General features: G+C 50.0%; 1 protein-coding gene across 2 annotated transcripts in view; it reads right to left on the reverse strand.

The window, feature by feature from the left end:
- The window catches only part of grid2 (glutamate receptor, ionotropic, delta 2), a 301989-nt gene that overhangs the window by 116657 nt on the left and 161725 nt on the right, over positions 1-23607 (reverse strand). For both annotated transcript variants that reach the window (XR_007388201.1, XM_049002892.1), the window contains exons 3-4: positions 6221-6505; positions 2961-3166 (exon numbers count right to left, since the gene is read on the reverse strand). Coding sequence is in view for 1 of the 2 variants with exons in the window: in XM_049002892.1 (XP_048858849.1) it covers positions 2961-3166; positions 6221-6505 (491 nt within the window). In the remaining variant the exon portion in view is untranslated. The remainder of the gene's footprint in view (positions 1-2960; positions 3167-6220; positions 6506-23607) is intronic.

A 23607-nucleotide genomic window follows, 5' to 3' on the forward strand; every position in this document is an offset into this window, starting at 1 on the left:
TCCTCCCATCAGCTCTCTGACCGATACCGCCCTTCCTCCCATCAACCCTCTCATTGATACTGCCCTTCCTCCCATCAGCTCTCTGACCGATACCGCCCTTCCTCCCATCAACCCTCTCATTGATACTGCCCTTCCTCCCATCAGCTCTCTGACCGATACTGCCCTTCCTCCCATCAACCCTCTCATTGATACCGCCCTTCCTCCCATCAGCTCTCTCATTGATACTGCCCTTCCTCCCATCAGCTCTCTCATTGATACTGCCCTTCCTCCCAGCAGCTCTCTGACCGATACTGCCCTACCTCCCATCAACCCTCTCATTGATACCGCCCTTCCACCCATCAGCCCTCTCATCTATATCGCCCTTCCTCCCATTTCAGCCCTGACTGAGATATGGGGTGTTTCTCAATACCAAGAACGCAAAGACCATACTGGTGGTCTTAGTAAGGCAAGTCTTGCTAATTTGCCTTCCAAGAATGAACTTGGGGCACAATGAATCATGGGATTGGTCTCACTTGCCGAGGATGTAACCAGTGTATACTTGAGATTAAGGGTGGAGCAAGAACAACATCAAAGGATTTTTACCGTGTCCATAGTATTGGAACTGGTCTTTGGCAATGGAAGGTGATGTAAAACGGGTACAAGAGAACACAAGTACAGTCAAGTGTGCATATTGAGAAACACCCATGGAGAAAACCCACCTGAAGTATTCTTTCAGACTGCTGGCAAATAGAACAGGAGGGAATGCCACAATCATACAGCACATTCCCGGTATGGTTTACTCACACATTACCATGGCGACAACACCAACCGCAGCAGAGAAGTGATATTAGCGGCTTTAGTGAACAGTGCATCACCTACTTCCCTCAGAAATGACACACAGCAAATCAGCAGACTGTCCGACGGGCGTGTGGAGAGTGGCCTGCCCTCTCATTACACGTTCACCTGCTGCATCGTTTTGTGTTTCTGCTCAGGGCTGTAAGATGAAAAACTGCACATCCTAAACTCTGAACCAGTCATTGTTATTGGTTAGGAGAAGCTCACTGCAGGCGATGGCTTAAAAGTGATTTACTCTATCTTAGGTTCGCTTTTAAGTATGGAGCACCGGGTAAGGAACACACACTCACTAGTGCCTCCTTGTTTGTGAATTATGTAGAAAAATGCGGTTATTTCTGTCACACTAAGGCCCCGTATCAAAAGCTGACATTTCTCTGGGGGAGACGAGGAAGAGTCATTTATACGAACTTGGTATAACTGTGTAATTTAAAAACAGATTTTAAAAAATGTACCTGAATGGTTAAAATAAATTTAAATTCCACAGTGGCTACAGTGAGGGTGATTTTGAGTTTGTGTCTGTTCTGAAGTAACTGTATCATGCAGGAAATATTCCCAAAGTCATATTCCGATACTCCGGGTGAGTATAGTGATCCATGAGAAAAAGGTCTCCTTCTGACACGGACGGGAAGCACCGCTACAGAGGATTGGCTTCGCCACAATAACTAATATTTACACATCATTTGTATCCAGGATGCTGTCTGTTCCTAAATGGGATTCTCAGTTGAGAGACATTTACTATGCATCAGAAGAAAACATGCAGGCGTGAGACTGATCAAGAGCAAAAACACAATCAATTTCTTTAATGACCAGGAAAGTAGAAAAATAATGGCTAACAGGATGTGGAACAGAGTGTATTTAAAGAGACACCTGTACAGACTGAATCTGCCGCTCTGCTTTTAAAGGGTGGCTAGCCATCTTGTTCAGGTGTGCAAAGGATCAGGTCAGATTAAAAGACTCGATTACACAGAAATATCCCACAATACTCTGGGCCGAGTTCACACCTTAATCTTTATGTGAAGCATCAGCAGGAGGCTTGTGTGGGGTCAGAGGTCAAATGTCATCACGTGAAAGGTCACGGGATGCTCAACAGGAGCAAAAACCAAGTGACAGCCCTTCAAAAACTGTTTTTAAAAAAGCATACACGAGCAACATCCCTCTGCGACAGCATGCGTGCTTTTATGAAGCTGTTACATTCCACATCGGACGGTGGTACCACAAGCGATGGGGCCGAAATGGGGCTAAATAAGGCTTTAATGGCAGTAAGGATGATAATGGCAGGGAGGGGGGAGTTAATAATAATAATCTGGCAGAACTTTCTCGTTACAGCACCTGCAGCACAGCTGCCTGTCCGCGGCTGCCATCGCTTCCGATGAGTGGCCAGCTTCCGACAGACAGATCCGTCAGTCACCGCGGCTCTGGACACCCCACCGGCGACAGCTCTGACCCCGGCATGCTGTCCGCGATCCCATCTGCTAAAGCACAGCTTGCCTTTTCCTTAGCCTGTGCTAATCTGTCACTAGGCCGCTAATATCCCGGCTGTCCTGTCTGAAACATTGGTGGAAAACTACCCCGAGTCTATGCTAACCTGTAATTAGCCTGCAGGCCTAGATTCTCTGATCGATTAGAGACTGTGTAACTCAGTGTGCGGCTCCGACGGCTTAAGGGCCTGTCTTCAGAAGGTCATAGGTTCAAACCCTGTGTCCGGAAAAGTGATCATATCACCACTGGGCCTTTGAGCAAGACCCTTATCCCCAACAGCTCCAGTGCCGGCTGACCCCGCTCTCGTTCTCCAAACTTTACTTACTCGTATGTGTTACACAAAAGCATTCGCTATGTAGATAAATGTTTCCTTTGGGGTTAAATGCCCTAAAGAAGCATCCAGAATAAAGTGTGTCTCGTTTTCTAACCTTTCATATCATTTCATGAGTTTAGATGCCACATGATTTTACACCAATCTAATGTATAACAATTTTCATGTAGCTTTTACAGCCTAATTAAATGTAAACATCTAATTAACACTTTCACGCTAATAGGGCCTGCATTGCCTTAATGAGCCATTACTGCTGAGTGTCAGCGTTTGGTGTGTCAGGGGGTGGGGCATGCCATCGGGGAGCGGGGGGGCGTACCTCGGTGATGAAGGCCTTGGCGGTGGCCGGGCTCATGAAGAGGACAGCTCTCCGCAGCGTGTCTCGGTATCTGTGCAGCTCCTCCACCCGCATGGTGCGGAACATTCCAGTGATCATCACGTTGACGTCGGACTCCACCTTCTGCAGCGCCACGTCCATGCCCTGCTGGGACGCCCTGTCCAGGAAGTCCTGAATACCTCGAATGTCTGGAGGTGGGGTGGACAAAAGAACTGCTTACATGGGGGTAGCAGAAGTGCAGTTAGATACTAATTTTAATGCTAATAATACACTAATCAACAGTCCTGATAGCTCCAGTCCCACACTCCCATAATTTACCACTCATTAGCATGACTGAAGTTCTAAATGGAGGAAAGAAGAGTTTTCAGGGCATTCTGAAGCTTGGAGAATCGGTTCTGATACCAGTCTTTAGGACCCATCTCAGCTCAGTGTGAAACTCACATCATCTCCAGTCCCTATCTCTACGCTCCAATGGACTCCTACCTGAAACCACACCTCCCACAGAGAGCGCTGCCACCTAGAGGATAAGCCGGCAGGCGCAGGAGTGACCGCGGCACCACTGTGCCACCCCCCGCTCAGAGAACGAGTGCAGCACAAGCAGGAGGACACGCAGCTCTGTTACTGTCTATTTAGCTGACAAATTGCAAGGGACCGTCTGCATTTTCTCCTTCTGTAGTCCATTCGTCACACAGAGGCAGTGGGCTGCCTCGAAAGGAGGGGTAAATAAAACATAATTCTGTGGCTGAGGTGTGGTGCTGGATTTCTCCCGGTCCCTGGATCATTTGTGGGAAACGGGGCCCCAGGGAGGGATTCTGGGTAATGGGGTAATGTGCCGGGTTGGGGGGCTGGGGGCATTCGTGTGTAGGGGCTCATTACAGAAAAGGGACAGGAAGACACAGGGGGAGGGGTTTGTGAGACAGATGAGGATTCTGGGTAATTGGGCAGTGCTGCAGCTGCACCGTGAGCTGGACGGGCCATGTGCCGGAAAGGCTGGGGGGAAGAGCGAGACCCAGCTTGTCCTGGTCACGGTCAAATGCAGGGGGAGGGGGGACCACGCCAACCATACGCTGTATAGGGAGCTCTTTCCTCCAGCTGCTCCATCTGTGTACTGACTCTGAAAGTAAAGGCCCCCCCCCCACCCTGCCTCAGAAGCCAACAGGGGCTGCTCTGGGAAGGAACGAGTCCCATACGCTGGCAAATATCTACAATCAATAAACTCACTATGTCAACACCCCGTATGACTGGGGAGGGGGACAGGGCTGCTGGGGCATGAGACTGGCACCAACATGAGTGTAAGACAGAGGGATCTCAGGCCAGTGGCTTCCAGGATACCCAAAAACACCCCAGAGTCACGAGCACCTTCTATCTGCCCAGAACTTTGACCAGGAGACTGTAGGGCAGTGATGGGGGCGTCGCTTGATGGAGTTGGCAGGTCGACATACTGCCACGGTGAGGCGATTCTCACAGCCCGGCCTCATGGCCTGTGAGTCACAGCGGCAGCGGGGCAGGAGCCCAGGCTGGACAACACACACACGGGGTGACACAGACAGCAGACAGCAAGCAGGCAAGATCAGAGGCTCCTGAAAACACACATGCAAATGTGCACACACACACACACAAGTATATAATACACATAAACATACACACACACACATATCTGCAGAGCATCACCTAATAACACACACACACACAGAGTCTCGAACCGCATGCCTCACCTTCCCCACACACACACACACACACCTAGGTCTGAACCTCTAGAGCCCATCACACTACCTACTGCAGCTCACCCTGTACCACTCGCCCCCCCCACCCAGCCCCACTGTAAACCCGCCGCTACTCAGCACTGTGAAATGCCGTGATCTTAGCCTCATGCCATTCTGTGCCTTGGAGCCGGTGGGGTGGCTGGGGGGCGGGAGGGGGGGGACCTCATGTTGTGGGTTTGTGACACTAAAAAAGGCCGCGTCCCAACTCGCTCACAGTCGGGTCCAAGGCGCCGGTACTCATTAGCCCAGCTTGGGCGGCGGCTACGCGAGCCGCGCCATCCAATAAGGCACTGGGAAGGGCACGGAATCCGGCTGGGGTCTCTGCCGGTGCCTAATTATACAGGCAAGTCACAAATAGCACCAGGAGAACCCGTTAGAAAGTGAGCGCTGGGAGGCGACGGTCTGTGCCTGTGCCACCCCCCCCGACCCGCGGCGAGCGGAAATCAGCGCGCCCCACATCTCGGTGCCGAGGAGGCCGTTTAAACCCGGCCGAGCCGCTTCCGGACCGCGCTGCCAGCTCGCCGCAGATCCGTCAGCTTGCCCGCCCACAGTGGGCCACGTTCCAGCCAGCAGGCCGCGCAAACCCAGCCAGAAGGTCCAGGCGTCACGTCGGCATCTGGCTGTGGTGGTACAGGCTAGACTGGACCGTATTGGGAGGATAACAAGCAGAGTAACACAGACACACACGTAAATTCACAGATGTGCAAAGCTGCACATCTGCAAACAACCACAAGCTTATTCTAATAGCCAGATGCAAAAACAAATACCTAACCCCCCCCCCCCCACACACACACACACAATAAGACGCACAGAAACCCTACACAAATACAAGCAAAGAGACACAGAGACACACGCTGACACACACCCAAATACACAAATGCATAAAGCTGCACATATGCAAACAATCACAAGCTTACACTAACAAACAGATGCACAAACACAATGCACTCTCTCTCTCTCTCTCTCTCTCTCACACACACACACACACACACACACACACACACACACACACACACACACACACACACACACAGAATTACTGAATCACCCAGGCTGTCATTTGAAGCACGATTAAGCAGCACCATCTCCTCAGTGTGTGAAAGTGATTTAAAGAGAGCACCTCACTCAGCGACACACAAACACACGCAGACGTACACACACGAAGCCGTGTGCAATTAATCACATCCGCGACGGTTCAATGGGACGCGTTACCGGCGTCGGCGACCCTGCGCTCGGGCGGTGCGTTTAACATTTAAAACACACGCAGGCGCTTACACTTCTTTAAATGTTAAAATGTTAAAGGCGCCAAATGTCAGCTCGCCGTCTCCCCGCTGGCTTCAATAAAGATCTCGTGGCATAAATTAGTTTTGTCAAATTGCGAGGTGTGTAATTCTCCGCGGATGGCTGCGGGCGCCGGGCGCGGACGGAGACGCGGAGCGGGGACGCGCGGACGAAAAGAGGCGCGTCCCCGTTCCTCACCGTAATCCGTGTCGTAGAAGATGATGAACTTCTGCCAGCTGTACTCCGTCACCACATGCAGGATGACCTCGTTGAGGTAGACGGGCGGCCGCACGAAGAGCGTGTAGTCGTCGGTGCGGCCGCGGCTGGTGGGCGGGCAGCTGGAGCGCGGCGTCCCGGCGGGGCTGCGCTGGATGAAGAGGTGCGGGATGTGCATGGCATCCGATAGCGACTGCAGTGAGCCGGCCGACATGCAGCCGATGGAGCTGACCAGAGCCAGGATGCCGCGGTTCATCAGCTCACAGGCTGCGGGGAGAGGAGAGGAGAGCAGGCGATGAGCGCTTGGGCTTTGCAAGCAACTAAATAATGCACCGGCGGTCAATTAGGAATAAAAAACAGCGCTTTAACAATTATTACACATAAATGACAACACGTCTGTCTGTTTGCTTTGAGAAGTCGGTGTCTCCGTGACTAAAGTCTTGAAGCACAGTCTTGTCAGGGTGGAAAAACAGGCAATGATAAATGTCTCCTCTTATTAGTTTAATTACCAAGTGAAAGACGGTGGAAATGAGATTATTTCCACTCCACTTCCGAGTTCAGTGTCTAAATTATGTAGTCTGGGGGAATAACAACATAATAAATCTGATGCCACTGAAAGAAGGTCAAGCGGGACAGCAGGGGGCGCACCACTCGTGGCTGCCGGGTTCCCGGGAGTCTCAGCATGGTACTGGCTGATGTCCTGTTTAAAAGGAGGCTGAGCAGCTCGAGGCGAAACGTCCACCTGTGTCTGTTGCCTTCAAAGTTTGTGCAAAGTGTATAATGTCATATAAACAGCCCCCCCCCCCCCTCCATCTAACAGTCAGCAGTGCCAGACAGGTATGAGGTTCAGCGCCCCTCCTGGCATGAAGGGAGAAGTGTCCACAGGAGGAGGGTGAGCAGGGCTGAGGGGCCTGTGGATGAGGGGGGTGCCCCCAGTGGCAGGGAGGGATTACACGCTACTGAGAGAAAAACTTTATTTGCATTTATTTAGCAGAAGGATGTGATTTATTGCACATCACATCCCCCACAACTGTGGCACAACTGTACGATTGAGCAAGTTGGGTCAACCAGTCCCTGGAACTATTGGGGCTTAAGGGCCTCGCTCAACAGTGACATCACTCTGCCAATCATGGGATTTGAACCTGTGGCCTTCCGATCACGGGTACAGAGTCCAATAGAGTCGCACAACTCTCCCTCTCCCACATCCCATCCACTCAGTTAACCCCCCCCCTCAAATTCATCCTCCCAGTTTACGACCCCCCACAGGACCTGATCCCACACTCATGCTGTAGCCCTGTGCTTAGACCCCTTCTGGCAAATGGTCTAAGCCCACATGGCTCCCCCAGGGGACATGTGTGCATGTAAACAGAGAGCGGTGGCCGTCCATGTGCCCAGCGCCGTCACCCGCTCTGTAGAGGGCTCCCATAAAACACGGGCACTTTCAATCGAGTGTGAAATGGACCCAGCGAACCATGTGATTCAGGCGCTGGCCACCCCCCCCCCCCCCCCCCCCAACTCCACTCCTGGTAGCGGGACGTTCTGGCAGTGTCCCACTGGAGCAGCCGTGAGCTCTAACAAGGCCCAGGCGCTATTTTTACACATGTGGATTAATTAAGGATTTTCACAAAACAAATGGATTACCATGGCAACTTATCTAGCTCCTTAAAGCCTCTTGGGTTGGGGTTAAATCTGGACATCGCCATAGTTCAGCCAATATAAAGCACAAAGTGGTATATTTATCTGCTGTCATGTCTCATTTAATACTCCATGCCCTCAGCAACGTTAAAGACAACCACCTCTAATTATAATGAATAATGATATACGAGTGGCGCCCCCTGCAGGCACTGCAATTCACAGCACATGCTCTGTGGTATATTTACAGGATGGAAGTCCTCCTTAAATTCAATAGGTGAAATATGTTCAGCCGCATGCAGAAGCGCCATCTGTATGATAAGTAAATCTGTTTCTGAGCTGCAGACCTTGGGTAGACCGTGCGAATACTGGGGCGCATCCGTTACACAGATGTTTTCTTTTTATTTATTTATTTTTTTGCTTTTTTATCGAATCGTCAGCCGTCCACTGAGCCCCCCCAGCTCCATCTCCGCCTGTCTCCGTCCTCCATGTTTTCGAAGCTGCCTCATCATGTCACTCAAACTCCTGCACACGTGGCACCCTGGGCGTTCAAATCAAGGTGACCGGAAGGGTATGCCCTCACCAGCAGTGCCCAATCCCTATGCCACTCACAGCTCGCCAACCCCTCCCCCCACCCCAGCGGAGCTCGCTGCAGCTCTGAATGTCCCAGCCGCTGAGGCGGCGGGGGGTGGGGGTGGGGGGGCAAGGGCGGAATCTGAGTGCCTGTTGGCTGTTGAGCAGAAAAAGCCCATTTGTTCCTGACAGGCGAGAGCTAGATGGAGCTTTCTCACCCCCCCCCCCCACACACACACACCCCCCCAACCATCTCTATGCTGCCATTTGCTGTTTTAAAATGCCGCTCTGCATTTCCATGTGAATATATTTCTGTGTTAGGCGAAGGTATTAAAACATAAAGGGGAATTATCACCTGATTAACGTGACATTAATAAAAATTATGTTCACAGCCTCCTAGTCCACCGCCACCCGCCGTCACCCCCCCCCCCCCCCCGATCTCCCTACTTTATAGGGAAGGCTTTTGTTCCTGCCACTTTTACGACGGTTCTCTGATTCATGCATCCCCTCCGCCATGGCCGTCTTTGCCTCATGCCACCCATGCTGCCTCCCCACGAAACACCATCACCTCACGGGACCTACGATGTCCCCCACTACAAATGGACCTTTCTTAGTTGTCAGTCCAGGCTAGTGACCAAAGAGCCAACATCTTTAATGAATAATTAACTTATTCTTGCTACCATGCTGGTAACTGTAACTGTTTAACGGGACATCTTCCAGAGCATGACAGGAAGTTCACCGCCATGTCCAAGTTCCCGTGCCCTCTGAGTGACCCGGAAGTACTGCCGGACTAAATAAACCACACATAAATCAAGGTCAATGTCAGCACCATGGCATCTGAGTGTGGCGGCTAGCCTGCTAACGTGACGTGGATCCAGGGGACATCCTTATGGAATCTACCTGTCGCTTTGGGTCCGGTAAACAAGACTTCAGGTGAGCCTCGGACAGATAATGGTTAGCAGACTGCTAAAGTCGAGTAAAAATCTGCAAACGTGCTGTGGGGTTTTCCCAGCGAGAGTCGTCTCTGACGGCCAGTGTTCTGCTCTGTTCTGGCTCAGCGCACCAGCCCGGTTCAGCGCCGGGCCCTGCTGAGCCGACAGGAATGGTGAGCATGGCAGTGAGACGAGGAAGACAGGAGGTCATGTGACGTTCATGGAGGCAGAAGGTGTCAGTTCGGCGAGCAGCAAGCCAGTCCGCGTGGGCTTCTGTCTGTTGCATAAGAAAGTGTGAGGCTTCATACAAGGGGGTGTCTGCGTTTTATTTAAAATGGAGGGGGTGTGAGTCTGTGGTCAGAAATATCAGAGTGATTAAAAAGGTCGGGGAGTGAGACTGTAATCTGCAGCCACTTCCCCAGGAAACACACAGAGTATTTTTAATCCATCCATTCATTCTCCGATCCCCACACCAAGCTCCGCCTCTCTCTGAGGCATTGCTCTTCCTGTCTGTATTCCTATCATTCTCCCCTTCTTCTCTCCATCCTCTCGCTCATCCTCTCCTCCGTCCATTCCCCCTATGGCCCCTCATCCTGTCTCTGAGATGACGACAGGACAGTCCAGAACACGAGTAGGAAAATGAGGCTTCTGTGAGAACCTTTCTGAATGATCTGTGGCTCTGTGTATGAGATGGTCATTCAGCCCCCCCCCCCCCCCCTCACATGGGATGTATCTAATGATCCCTGGCAGCCATGGCAACCCTGGAGTAGCCGGGTGGCAGTGGGAGGCTAGGAGGTGGAAATAGTGCTGCAGCAGTACAGCTCTCTCTCCATGACAGACGGAACATTCCGGATGCCTTGAACACCATACCAAACACCAGAGTGCTAATCCGACTTCACTCTACTGAACACCAGAATGCTAATCCACACTCTCCTGAACACAGAAGTGTTAAACTATCTTCCCTCTGATGAGCACCAGAGTGCCAAACCAGCTTTACTTTAAGTACCAAAGTGCTGATTCTCACTTATTACTCTGAACTCACTAAAGATCATGCTGTCACTAATCTGTAAAACTGCACTGAACAGAGCAATACAACTATCTTATATACTACTACTACTACTAATAATAATAATAATAATATCATTATCATTGTCAACTGTCCATTGAATACAAGCTCACATATGTAGAACTGAACACTAGTGATCAGTGATATCTTATATTAAACACTATGACAAATTATAGCGTTTACTGAACACCCTTAACGACAGTGGCAGCTGGTGCTTAAAAAACTGAGCAAGTAAGAAGATTACACATTTTACAATATTATGATTGTGATTTTTTTTTCCAAAGGAGAGAAAATGTGCTTTTAAATGGCAATAAAATTTTAGTATTTCAAAGGTACTTATTTCATAATTTAATCTAAAAAATAGAGGAGACACTGACTTCGCCAACTCAGGAGACAAGCCGAGTTACCAGTGAGCGCTGCAGGTGGCCAAAAGTTAGGGATGAGTCTGTCTTTAAGTGGAATTTGTAGATCAATCGTAAGAATAATAATACAGGAATAATGAAAGTAACTACATACTGTACTGTACTGTACCTCAGGTTGATGAATAGCAGAAGCCGTGCGATGTTTTCACAAGCGCCACAAAGCTGTGTGTGTGATCCTTATTACAAACTCTTCTATTGGCATTTTCTAATATAACAGGCTTCATAGCAGTTTGTTTGGAAGTATGAGATGTCCATAAGTCAGATGTAATTAACCCGGGTACTGCCTGTACTGTAGATGTAGTCTGTGTGTGTGTGTGTGTGTGTGCGTGCACGTGCATGTGTGTGTGTGTGAACACGCTTGACTTCCACCTCAGACTTCCCCAGGAATGCGATGTGACACTGACAGCCCTGTGGACCCTGCGGTCCGGATTATTTCCGCGAGGTTTGGAGAAATCCGGCCTGTTTAGCAGAAGAACAAAGGGAGCTTTGAAGACATCTGGCCGAAGGCTGGAGCGCGATGTCATTCGGAGGGACGGTTTCTCGCACGTCGAGCACAACGGCGGTCGGGTGCGAGCAGAGCCCCGTGCGAATGTGGGAAGGCCTGATGTGGACATGGCAACTGAGTGGGGCTCTCTTTCTGGCTGAGAGTGCATTTCTGAGGGGGGGGGGGTGCCAGAAGCTGCCAAGTGACAGAGAGCCCCCCCCCCCCCCGGCCTTTGTTAACAGTGTTTGATGGAATATGTTTGAATTTCACATGCTACAGCATTTCCACCCCTAATCATGCATGAAAGAAGGGAGAGACACAGAAGGGTGGGATGTGGGGGGGGGGGGGGGTGGGATGTGGGGGGGGGGGGGGGGGGGTGGAGCAGGAGTGAAGGGAAGGAGATTCAAAGTGTCCCTCGAACAGATGGGCTCTCTGTCAGGCAAGCGGGGAGGACAAGATTCGGGGCTCCTTCCCTCTCCTCCTCCAGGCCTCTGCCCGACGGCGAGACCACGTTCCCACTCTTTAATCCGCCATTCCGAGATCCGACTCTGCAGCCGCACACTCGGTGGGGGGGGGGGAATGGCTTTCCATCCCTGTCGCTGGGATTTTCGGAGCAGCACAGTGGATTGCATCATTCTTACGGGTCACACACAAACTGCGCGATGCCCCCGTGCGACGGTTTCTGCCATGGTGCCGAGACACGAAAGATGCAGCTGGAAACTGGTAATCTGCTAATCTGCCCCCGACACTGGCTCCTTATTAGCGAGCACTGGCGAGTTTAAAAAGACAGGCACAGGAAATGACACTGTTTGTACGCCATCCGCTCCCCTTTCTCTAAATGGCCACAGATTATGAAACACGGGGGCATCGGGGTCCACATGGACATTGACTCCCACCCCCGCGATCCTGTCATCCAAAAACCAAAGTCTCCTGGTGTGCAGATGGAGATGATTCAATGAAGCTGAGAGGAATGACGCAGGAGAGACAACCTAATTAGCCCCGTCCATCTGGGAGGAGCAAGCTGGATTGGGTTGGGGGGGGGGGGGGGGGGGGGGCGAGGGAGGTTGGAGAAACAATGGTACTCAACGACAAAATGGACCCCGGGCACCACGGCAACCTGACGTAACCACGGCTACGGCAGCATCAGGCTCGGTGACTGGACAGGAAAATGAGCCAACTGGGGGAAGTGGCTAAATGCTGCCTCACTCACCCTACTCAAGTTGTCCATCTAAGGAACCTGTTCACCGTGTCTGACTGACATTCAGAACCAGAATGTGGATCCTAGGGCTGCCCTCGTTACCTCTGTTTACACCCCTGCCCTGAAAATTCCCCCCCTAGTTACGGCAGCCAGGTAGGGGAGCCAGACTTCAGCAGAGCAGATCAGCGACCGGCACTGGGAGGGCTCTCCCTGTTCCCTCTCTCATCCTAATTCGATGAAGCAATAAACATTAGTGTTCACAGGAACACAATAAACATAAATGCAAATTAGCTGCATCTTCGCTCCCAAGGTGGAGCATCTCACCGCCAGCTAAACCCGAAACAGACCAGTGTTCCTAATTCCCAGGCTCTTCCGCTCGGCTTGGTACGCAGGCCGGGATTCAGCAGAATCACCGCGCCAGACGGCTTTGGCTTTCGGTGCCTCACCGTGCCGAATCAGAATTCCTTCCTCCTTCGTCTAGGTCCTACTAGACCAATGTCCTGGGCACAGCAGGGGGGGGGCTCTAGGTGTTTTTAAGGTGGAGGGGCCATAATTCATGCAGAGGGCCAATCTTATCAATAGGCCATCATATGATTTCAGTTGTTGAGTGAAGGCGAACAGGGCCAATCAGCTGGGGACTAGTGACCCTGTGGTCCCACCCCCTATATGCTCCTGCTGAGCAGACACAGCACTGGGTTCCAGGCCCCCACCTCTCCTGTGCAGCCAGTGAATTGTTCTAAACCACTGAGCGTCTGTTACAGGTTCTGCATCACCAACATCGTACTGTAAAGCATCATATGAAAGTCATTTGAAAATCATAACTGTGGACCACCCAGTTTGGGTAAAAGCATCTCATGAACAAATAGATTATGTTTATGAAGAAGGAAGCGTCAGGACCTCCCTCCCACCCCCCACACACCCCCCACACACCCCCCACACACCCTTACAGCCTTGGTCTCATGTGCATATAGTCATTACCGTTTGGACTGAATCTAAATGTCAAGTTCAAAGTTAGATTCAAACAGGCGACTGTAACCTGGACACATTTTTATTGCAGGCCACACTCAAAATGTGTTCAGACCACATTCAGACCATAACCTCGCACGCTCATTTTAAAAGGGAGGATTCGGTTGGCTTCCCTTTTCAATAGATCCGGACGGTTCCGCACCGTCTCTGACCCTTAGAGGAGGGCTCGGTTTGTCGTTCCTGCCCCGGCTCTCTTCACACTCGTCGTCCTTCCCGTTAATCACCCTGAAAGACAGTCTCACGGTCCCTTTGACCTTCCGGCGTTCTGCATTCCGCCTGACCGGGGGGGCGCCGTAACCGCAGCGAGGCAGAAAGGCCTGGACAGCATAATGAGGGCTTTTCACGTGCTGCCTGTTATCCGCCGCTGCGGAATCACACCCGTGACAGCCGCACCATTACCGCGGGGTTCCATGCGAGCGAGCTTCCATATGTATTTTGAGACATGTTGCACAAACAATAATTTCAAAGGCTTCCAGCAGGTATGTGGAAGAGACAGTAGCTAACTGCAGCCATGACAATTCCTCTCCAGGAATGAAAAATAAAAATATCTCTAATTGTGAGTATCGCCAGCAAACTGAAGCATGTTGTTTTTCTCTCCAAGGAAACAACCTCAGATCTACTTCCTGTTACATTACAAAGTGAAATTATACTCATCTCCTCAGACAGTACCTGACTGCGCATCTTCGCCCGGCTTATGATTGCTGGCACTCGAACGTTAAGGCGGCTTTGCACCCCGGTGCGTTACCCCCGGCGACGCACTTCGCATTAATAGGCAACGACGTTAGCTACTGCCGCTGCTGGCTACTGACTTTCAAATCAATTAAATCCGATTCGTTTTTACACGCCGTCTGCGCCATCATTGCCAGAATAGTTTTGCGAAGAACTTAAAGATTTTGAGATTACGAGTCTTCGGAACGTGAAGGAAACTGACGTTATTCAGAACCAAAAGTGAAATATTTAATCTTAATTCCTCCGTTTTCTGTTTGAAAAGCAACTTCTTTCATTAAAACTACACTGTTGTGGATAGAAACTTCACATAAACACCAATCAATACTTATTTATGTGAGCGAGTAGTTGGTGTGATACCAAGTGGCATTTCTTGATTAAATAGCTACTTATCCTCCTGAATTGGTTAATGGTACATACAGTGAAACACCATAGTGGTGGGGGGAGTGCAGTATCAGGAGACTTCCTCGGACATGCGGCCCCCCCCACAGCCCCCAGAATTCAACACAAGCCTAGACCATCCGTCTCAGAACTGTTACTCAGATAAACGTATAGTGAGACACCCACTGTTCTGCTAAAACAACACAAACTGATAATAATACACAACGCTTGTGGGAGTTTTACTTATACAAAAGTGTTCTGAGGGCAGAACGAAAAAAATTGGTTTAGGGAGATAACCAATCAAAATGTAGAGGACGGGAGTCCAAGCAACTAGAATCAGTGGGACTACGACATCTGATTGGTTTGTCTGACATCTGACCAAGATCTGATTGGTTATCTCTCTAAACCAATCATCGTTGGTTATGTCCTCAGGACATTAGTAAAACTCCCATGAGCAAACGAAACACTGACAGACAGTGAAACAGAATCGACCAAACAAACAGGCAGACAGAGTTTCGTTTAGCCTGGTGCTGTCCTCGTCATGTCCCCCCCCTCCCCCCCACACAGGTGACATTGGTGAGTCAGAGGTGACAGGTATGAAAACCCAGGAGCAGTAAATATGCCAGCAGCAGTATCTAAAAATCTCTCATCTACTCAGTCCCACACCCCCACTCCCCTAACCATTTTCACTCCATTCCTCTTCTCCTCCCACATTTCCGCCCCCCCCCCCTCCACCTTCCCCTGGCCCATCCTGTCACCCTACTCGTCTCTCCTGCTCCTCTGTTTTCCTGTCATTGCTGAGCTCACGCACACACACACACGCACACACACACACACACCACACACACACCGTGTTTAATGCCTTAATTCTACTCCCCTGTCAGACGCCGTGTCGCTCTGATATTCCAATTTAACAAAGACTGTGATCCAATTTGAGAGCTGGCGGGCTCCCTCTCGGAGCGGACAGAGCGCGTTCAGTGCGTCTGAGTGTCGGCGGGCTTGTGTCCGGGGCTCCTTCCCAAGTCTCCTGCGTCAGTCGGCCAAATTTTTATTTTGTAAAAGCAAGTAACCGCAGAGGGCTCTACGGGTAATTGTCCAAAGTGTATTCAGGAGTAGGAGCTCCAGTCAGTCAGCGAGAGGGAAAGTGTCTCTGATTCTCCAAAGCATTCATTATTCCCTGTTCCTCCCAGCTGTGTCAGCCCCTGCCTTGGGGAGCAGCCTTAGTTATGGGCTTAACACCTCTATCATCTCTGTCCCAGCCGTCTGCGAGCCGCTGATTTCTGTTGTTTTGACGCCGGTCGCTTACATTCAGGCTCAGGGTGCCTGATTTGATTTGGAACCATAAGCCCCGCTGGTGCTTGGAAGAAAATGAACGCATAGCAAAGCGTGATTGACAGAAGGAGGAAATCAGGCAAGGAGAGAGCAGAACAGGAAACACAAGTATCAAAGAAACCATCAAAACCTACGCTGTTGTGTGTGTGTGTGTGTCTGTGTGTGTCTGTGTGGATTATGTTTATATTACAAAGGTTCCCCACAATGTGATAAAAACCTGTCATTTTTATGTTGGGGGACTATTTTTGAGGTCCCCACAAAGATCTGTGAATGCAATAAAAAAAATGCCAAAAGTCGCATATTTTGTTTGGTTACTTATGGTTAAGATTAGGGCTGGGGGGGGGGGGGGGGGGTTAAGGTTGTCATGTTGGGATTAGAGTTTTCCCCATAGAAATGAATGGAGAGTCTCCACAAAGATATAATGACCAACCTGTGTGTGTGTGTGTGTGTGTGTGTGTGTGTGTGTGTGTGTGTGTGTGTGTGTGTGTGTGTGTGTGTGTGTGTTTTATTTTATTATTTCTGAAGGTTGTCAGCCGCTTGCCCGCTTACCGGAAAGGCAACATATACGGCGCTTGCATACTAAGAGAGGCTTGCAAGCCAAACTAGGCTTTCCAGGTGATTATTTTACCCTCCTTTATGTGCCTAATAAACTGGCAGGCAAAGACATTACTATTCCACATAATTCTATAGCAGCTTATATGGATTCACAGAATTTAAAATCTTTGCAAGCATTTGGGAATAGAATGAAAAAAAATCCCCAGTATATCTGACGGTCTGGTTCTGCATTTAAAGGCTACGCATTACCAGTTTGTCTATGTTTTGTGTGTTTTTTTTCCTCCTCTGCTCTGTACTCGTGACACCTGAGGGCTCCGCAACACAGCAAACTGGCGCAGTAATGATCTCCCACTCGTACCGCTAATGGAGAAATGCTAAACAGCAGGAGCGATAGTGGCCGTTTCCGTGGGGTGGGGCCAGAGCATTGATCGCCTAGCGTGTTTGCACTTTCCAATCAGGAGGCAGGGGGGCGCCCTGGTGATGAGACGGTTTAGCTAATTACAGTGGGATGCCCCCCCAGGATGCAGGAGCGTTTTATAAATTGGGACTTGCTCTGGATTAAGCTGGCAGGATGGAACAGGCCTTATTCGGTCCCACAAAGCAAAATGGCCGCAGCGCCCCAGGATAGCAGGGCTATTCTCCTGCTGTTTTTCCTCTGTGTGTGGGATTAACTCAGCGGGTCTCTTTGATGCTGTCGGGGTTAAATGTTTTTCATCTGACACAGGTGCAGTGCTATAACACTGTTTAGTATGCGTCCATATCCGTACGTTAATACCTAAACTGAACGTGGCTGTCTTAGACTTGCCCTTTTAACGGAACTGTCCTCCTTTACAGGGCTGTATGCACAATAATCGGGAAGGGGCTACTCAAATGCGAATTCTCTTGGCTAAACTTGTACAATCGTCAGTCATAAAAACCTCCAGACTTCAGAGGGGAGGCAGTTTTGCTCATTCAGGGTGGCTCTCAGGCCCTCACATGCCTGGGCTCCTTTAAAATGGCTGAGGTAAAAAATATAAATAGGCAACTAAAGAGCGGAATCCGCTCATGTTGCTTTTGTGAAGATTACCTTGGAAGCCTGACCTGTCTGTGGCTCCAGGAGCCTGGGCCTGACCTGTCTGTGGCTCCAGGAGTCTGGGCCTGACCTGTCTGTAGCTCCAGGAGCCCGGGCCTGACCTGTCTGTGGCTCCAGGAGTCCGGGCCTGACCTGTCTGTGGCTCCAGGAGCCCGGGCCTGACCTGTCTGTGGCTCCAGGAGTCCGGGCCTGACCTGTCTGTAGCTCCAGGAGCCCGGGCCTGACCTGTCTGTGGCTCCAGGAGTCCGGGCCTGACCTGTCTGTGGCTCCAGGAGCCCGGGCCTGACCTGTCTGTGGCTCCAGGAGTCCGGGCCTGACCTGTCTGTAGCTCCAGGAGCCTGGGCTTGATCTGTCTGTGGCTCCAGGAGCCTGGGGCCTGACCTGTCTGTGGCTCCTGAAGCTTTGGGCCGGACCTGTCTGTGGCTCCAGGAGCCCGGGCCTGACCTGTCTGTGGCTCCAGGAGCCCGGGCTTGATCTGTCTGTGGCTCCAGGAGCCCAGGCCTGACCTGTCTGTGGCTCCAGGAGCCCGGGCTTGATCTGTCTGTGGCTCCAGCAGCCCGGGCCTGACCTGTCTGTGGCTCCAGCAGCCCGGGCCTGACCTGTCTGTGGCTCCAGGCCAATCCTCCAGCACCGCCTTCACAGGGAAGTTCTATTCTCCTCTAGCAAATGTCAGAATCAGCCGCTAAACCACCTTTATTAATTGGGGAATGAAACTGCGATATCAGTCTCCAGTCACATTAAAAAAAGCTGATTTTATAAAGAGGCCTCAATCTTTTCATTTGTGAGCAATCAAGTGCATGGGGAAGGTTGTTATTCTAAGTGAGATTTGATTTACCACTGGGTATCAGGTGTAGAAATCAAATATAATCAGCTGTTCTCCGTTGAGAATAACAGATCCAAGAAGTCTCACTGCTGACTGGTCCTTCTGTGGACAGGGCAGAATTCCCCAGTGAGTCAGCCTGCAAATCACGTGGTGGGATCAAGTAGCCGAATCACATTTTGTTTTTCTGAGAAACTACCGTACTGATTAAATTCACCAAATGACATCTTTTAGTTTCAGTTGTTAGCTTTAAAGGGTATATCGCTTAATGGCGGGCCTGAGGGTACAGAGCAGAGGAATTAATTATCAATATGAGTATCTATATGGTTTTCCATATTCTGTACATATGGCTATGTTCAATTATATTGGAGTGAGATCAAGAAAGGATCCATCCAGGCCTGGAAATTAAACTCGCCCACTGCCCTGAGACGAGTCATTTAGACGAAATGTGAAAATATTGCATGTTGGAAATGTACATTTCTTAAGTTATGACATGTATCCATCCATCCATCAATTCATCAATTAATCCATCAATTTGTCATTAATACATCTGTCAATCATTAATCCATCCATCCATCCATCCATCCATCCCTTTTCCAGCCACTTGTACAGCGTCATGGAGTATTCTGCAGCCTATCCCAGTCCCCACAGGGCACACAGCAGGGGGACACTTTGGGCACGATGCCCATCCACCGCAGGATAAAGTGAAAGTTTGTTTCGAAACAATCTTTTCTAAAACTTGGAAATGACCTCTTGATGCTAAGCTAAAGAGCTTAGAGGTACGTGATGCGGGCAGGCGTCTGCGTGCTAAGAGTGTCTGTCTGCTGATTATACAGCATGCCCGGCCTTTGAAACGCCTCAGTGTTCCTGCTCGCCCTGTGGCTGTTATCAAAATGTGGCATCCTCAGGCCGGCGTTGCGATGCAGCTGGCGACCTCTCCGCCAGCCAGGAGGCGTGGAAGGACAGCTCTGCACTCCCTGCCATTTCGGCTCGACCCTCGCGTTAGCGACAGCGGCCAAAAGCGCACTCTGCAGTCAAAACCATAAAACTGCGACACGCCCACTGCCTCTCCCCTCTACGGGGGGCAAACACCTGCCAAAAAAGTCATCCATAAATACGATGATGAATGACTGTCCCCAGTCAGCCAGTGTCTCTCCGCAATCCAGCAGGGTGGTGCCAAACTATTAATGAGATCCATGTTGGGAAAGAGAATCAAAGAAAGGATGGAGAGCTTCGCCGTCGTAGCGTTATGGAATTAACCTGAAATGCAGACACTTGTATCCACTTGGAGTCAAAAATGGCACCCATTGTTGTGAAGAATTTCAAGAACTTAAATGCTTGTTCATCTCCTCAGAAGATGATCTGATGACCTCCAGATATTCATAATCACTGATCGGCTGATTTTCACTAAAAACGTAATGATGACACCAATCATACCACTGAGATGAAATCAAAACCAGTACACTCCCTCCTCCCAGGGCCCAAAACCAGTGTGCCAGCCCCTGCCTTGGGGAGCAGCCTAAGTTATAAGCTTAACACCTCTATCATCTCTGTCCCAGCTAAAACAGTGCTCACGCCAACACCCCCGGTCCACCGCCCGCCATCTGCGAGACGCTGATTTCTGTTGTTTTGATGTCAGTTGCTTACATTTGGGCTCAGGGTGCCTGATATGATTTGGAACTATCAAGCCGCTGGTGCTTGGAAGTAAATGAATGCACAGCAAAGCGTGATTGACAGAAGGAGGAAATCAGGCAGTGAGAGAGCAGAAGAGGAAACGCAAGTATCAAAGAAATCATCAAACAAACAAGCAATGACACCACTGAGATGAAATGAAAATCAGCACCACCACTCCTCCACCCCCCCACAGGGACCCGAAAATGGCTGTCGCCTCCCTACCAAAACCTGCCAACCTGCCAATCTCTCCATAACAGTTTAGACTGTATTTCTTTTTCGTGAAGTTTTCAACACATTTCCAGTTAGGACTTTTCACCAGTGCAAACCTCGGCACCATGATCTCATGTGTAGGGGAAGGTTCATTGCTTCTGGGACCTTTGGAGCCTCCCTGATGTTCCAAATCCTAAACTAATAGCGAGGGCGTAGAGTCAGAAGATTGCCTACCTAATGGTTATGGAAACATGCTGCTTCAGCATCTCCTAAATAAGGAACACATTTATTCCATATTTAAGGGTTTGAGTGATGGCAAACACCATGACCAACTTCTCGATCAGCACTATTACCTCAAAAACATGACAGTTAGCCCTTTTATCTCATCAATGTGACAATGGACACCGCTACCTGACCGATGTGACACTCAGCACCACTACCTCACCAATGTAACAATCGGTTCCGTTACCTCATCAGTGTAACAATCGGCACTGTTACCTCATCAGTGTAACAATCAGCACCTTTACCTCACCAATGTGAAAATTGCCACCATTACAGTACCTCATCAGAGTGACAGTCAGCACCATTATCTCATCGGTGTAATAATCGGCACCGTTACCTCAACAATGTGATAATTAGCACCATTACCTCAGAAATATGCAAACTCTCTTCACGTTTCTATCATGGAGCATTTTTTGTTAATCCACAGGAACAAAGACTTACAGGCGCCATGATACCTCTCCTTTTGCCAGCATGTGGCACTGTTCTGTATATCTGCATAATTTCACTATCTAACCATCACTGTTGTCAACCATGTCATTTGTTAGCTGGATGAAGGTAAACCAGTGTGATACAGAGACCAGCATCCCATGCTAAGCATCACAGATGCGCTGGGCCACCCTCTTCACAAAACCATGACTGCGGCCATCATGCTCAGATGAGTTTCGGCCGCCTGTGGTTCGTTCCAGTGTAAGGGGTGAAGTGAGAAGAGAGGACTGGAGATTAGAGAGTTAGGCAACAAGAAGTAAGGGATCCCAGTGTGATTATTATGTTTTCATCTGTTCCTTTTTGGTAGATCTTTTTTCAGACATGAAACGAGGTGGGGGGGGGGGACGGGGGGTGAGTCTGGCTAAGATATGTGCTTCACAGAGAAAAAAAGGGAAAGGGGGAGTGAGGAGGGAGAGAGGCTTCAGTCGCCATGGAAACGCTAATTCAATTCTAAGGCCGGCCACCGAAAAAAAAAGGAAAAAGTGCTTATCACTGTTGACTTTTCTTCCCCCGTCTCTGAACCAGTGGCTCGCATGAATAGACAATTCTGTGTTTAATACCCTCCTCGTTCTCGCTCTTAGGAACGCAGCGAGCATGTCTATGGGATTCGGGGCTCCGCCACACTGACGCTTTCTGTTCCTCGCACAAAGACGCCGCGGTCCGAACGCCCCTTATTAGGGCCCCGTTCACCGTGCCGCGTTGCCACTAGGCTTAAACGCTGCGGCAGATCGTAGAGCTACGTCATTATGCTGGTGCCATTCATATTTCCGAAGGATGCGAGTAGCTACACTCGCTTCCCTGGCTGAATGTGCCCAGCTGATGTTACTACGGCGACTTGGATGCGAGTGACTATTCTTTTAAGTGTGTATGTGTGTGTTCACACTCCGACTGAGACACACGTGAGCTGCCCAGCTGTCGATGCTTCCACGGGTCCACAGAAAAGCTCGAATACACACCCACACACGTGCAAATCCAGAAATTAATTAGCTCGTATGAGTTTAACGAGCACAGGAACATGAACATCCCGGGAGCTACATACTGAAACACTGCCAAGTCGACGGTGTGACCGACCCGCATTGTCAGTCCCATGGCAGAAGCGCAGTGGCAGGAACACATGTGCTGGGTGAGACTGGCAGAGTGCTCGGAGTGTGAGACGGGTTCGTATTTCCTCAGGAGTGCTACCACTAGCCCCCAGGTCATTCCACAGGGCTTGTCATCAAAACAGCCCAAGGAAAGGTCTCATTGACCTATTGTAATAAGATCTGCTGAAACAGCAAAGGTCAGGTGACCGGGGGTGTCCCTTCAGCACACAGAGCTACATGCACATGATGCAGGCGAGGGAGGATATGGTGAGGGACAAGAAAGAGGGACACAAGTGATTGGGTGTTCCTCAATATAACCCTGGGTGTGAACACACACACACACACACACACAAAGGCATCATAACTCTAATTCAGGAATCTACAGATTTGCGACATTTTTTCCAGTGAAGACCCGCAACAAGTTGCAAATTGTCTTTCAAAGTTCCAAGGAATCACATCTCTTCTCTCATGACGGTGACTTGCTGATCCCCAGGCGTCCATAACTGAGGAGCTGGTAGTCTGCGGTGACCGCTGATGGGTTTACGCGGAAAAGTGGACATCAGTTACTGTGCATTTGACCGCCCACTGGGCTTGGAGATGAACACATTCACTAAGCGTGGGACCTGAAAGCGCCACTCCAGCCCCCGTAGGGAGCCCCGCCCGCGGCCGACGGCACGCGGAGCACCTTCATCCACGGCCCCATATATTTAAAACGGGGCCGGACAACATTGCAGATGACTTCTAGCACTGTGGATGTTGTCATTAGGACTGTGCCGCACCTGAGTAATGCGGCCACAATTATGAGCCCCCGCCACATGAATGTAAAACAGCAGATGGGGGAGCGCATCACTTTGATCTGCTGACTAAACTTCAGCATCTCGGGGGGGTTCGAATCCCACACATCTCGGATACAAACAAAGAGAGAATCAATGCTAACGCTGAAGATTAATTATAACTGCTGTGCTGTAATTAACTTGTAGCACTGAGTATCGATTTGCATATTCCCGGTAAATTCTGACCATACCGTGGTGCAACGTGTAGCAATGACATGGTGACAGCAGGCAGGAAGCTACTGCATTGCCCAGGTACCTCTGCCTTCTGCCAGATATGTCTGCAGACCAAGAACAGACCGTAAATATCTATGGATTTCTTAATAGTTACTGAGTTTTAATCAGCATTCCTAAAATTTCCGTTATTGGGTGAAAGACTGGGTCTTGTAACCAGAAAGTTATAGGTTTGAGTCCCTGGAGTCAGTATGCCTTTGCATGCCACACTCCTTTATGTGCTTCACTGGTCTCACTACCCCAGGCAAGAGTCACCCTGCATTGTGACACCTGGCATGCAATTAAATAATATAAAATAAAAAAGCACTTGAGGAAATGGCAGGACGGGATCTGCGCTGAGATTCTTCACCCC

The sequence above is a fragment of the Brienomyrus brachyistius genome, chromosome 2 (genome assembly GCF_023856365.1).
Source record: "Brienomyrus brachyistius isolate T26 chromosome 2, BBRACH_0.4, whole genome shotgun sequence".
Classification (NCBI taxonomy): Eukaryota; Metazoa; Chordata; class Actinopteri; order Osteoglossiformes; family Mormyridae; genus Brienomyrus; species Brienomyrus brachyistius.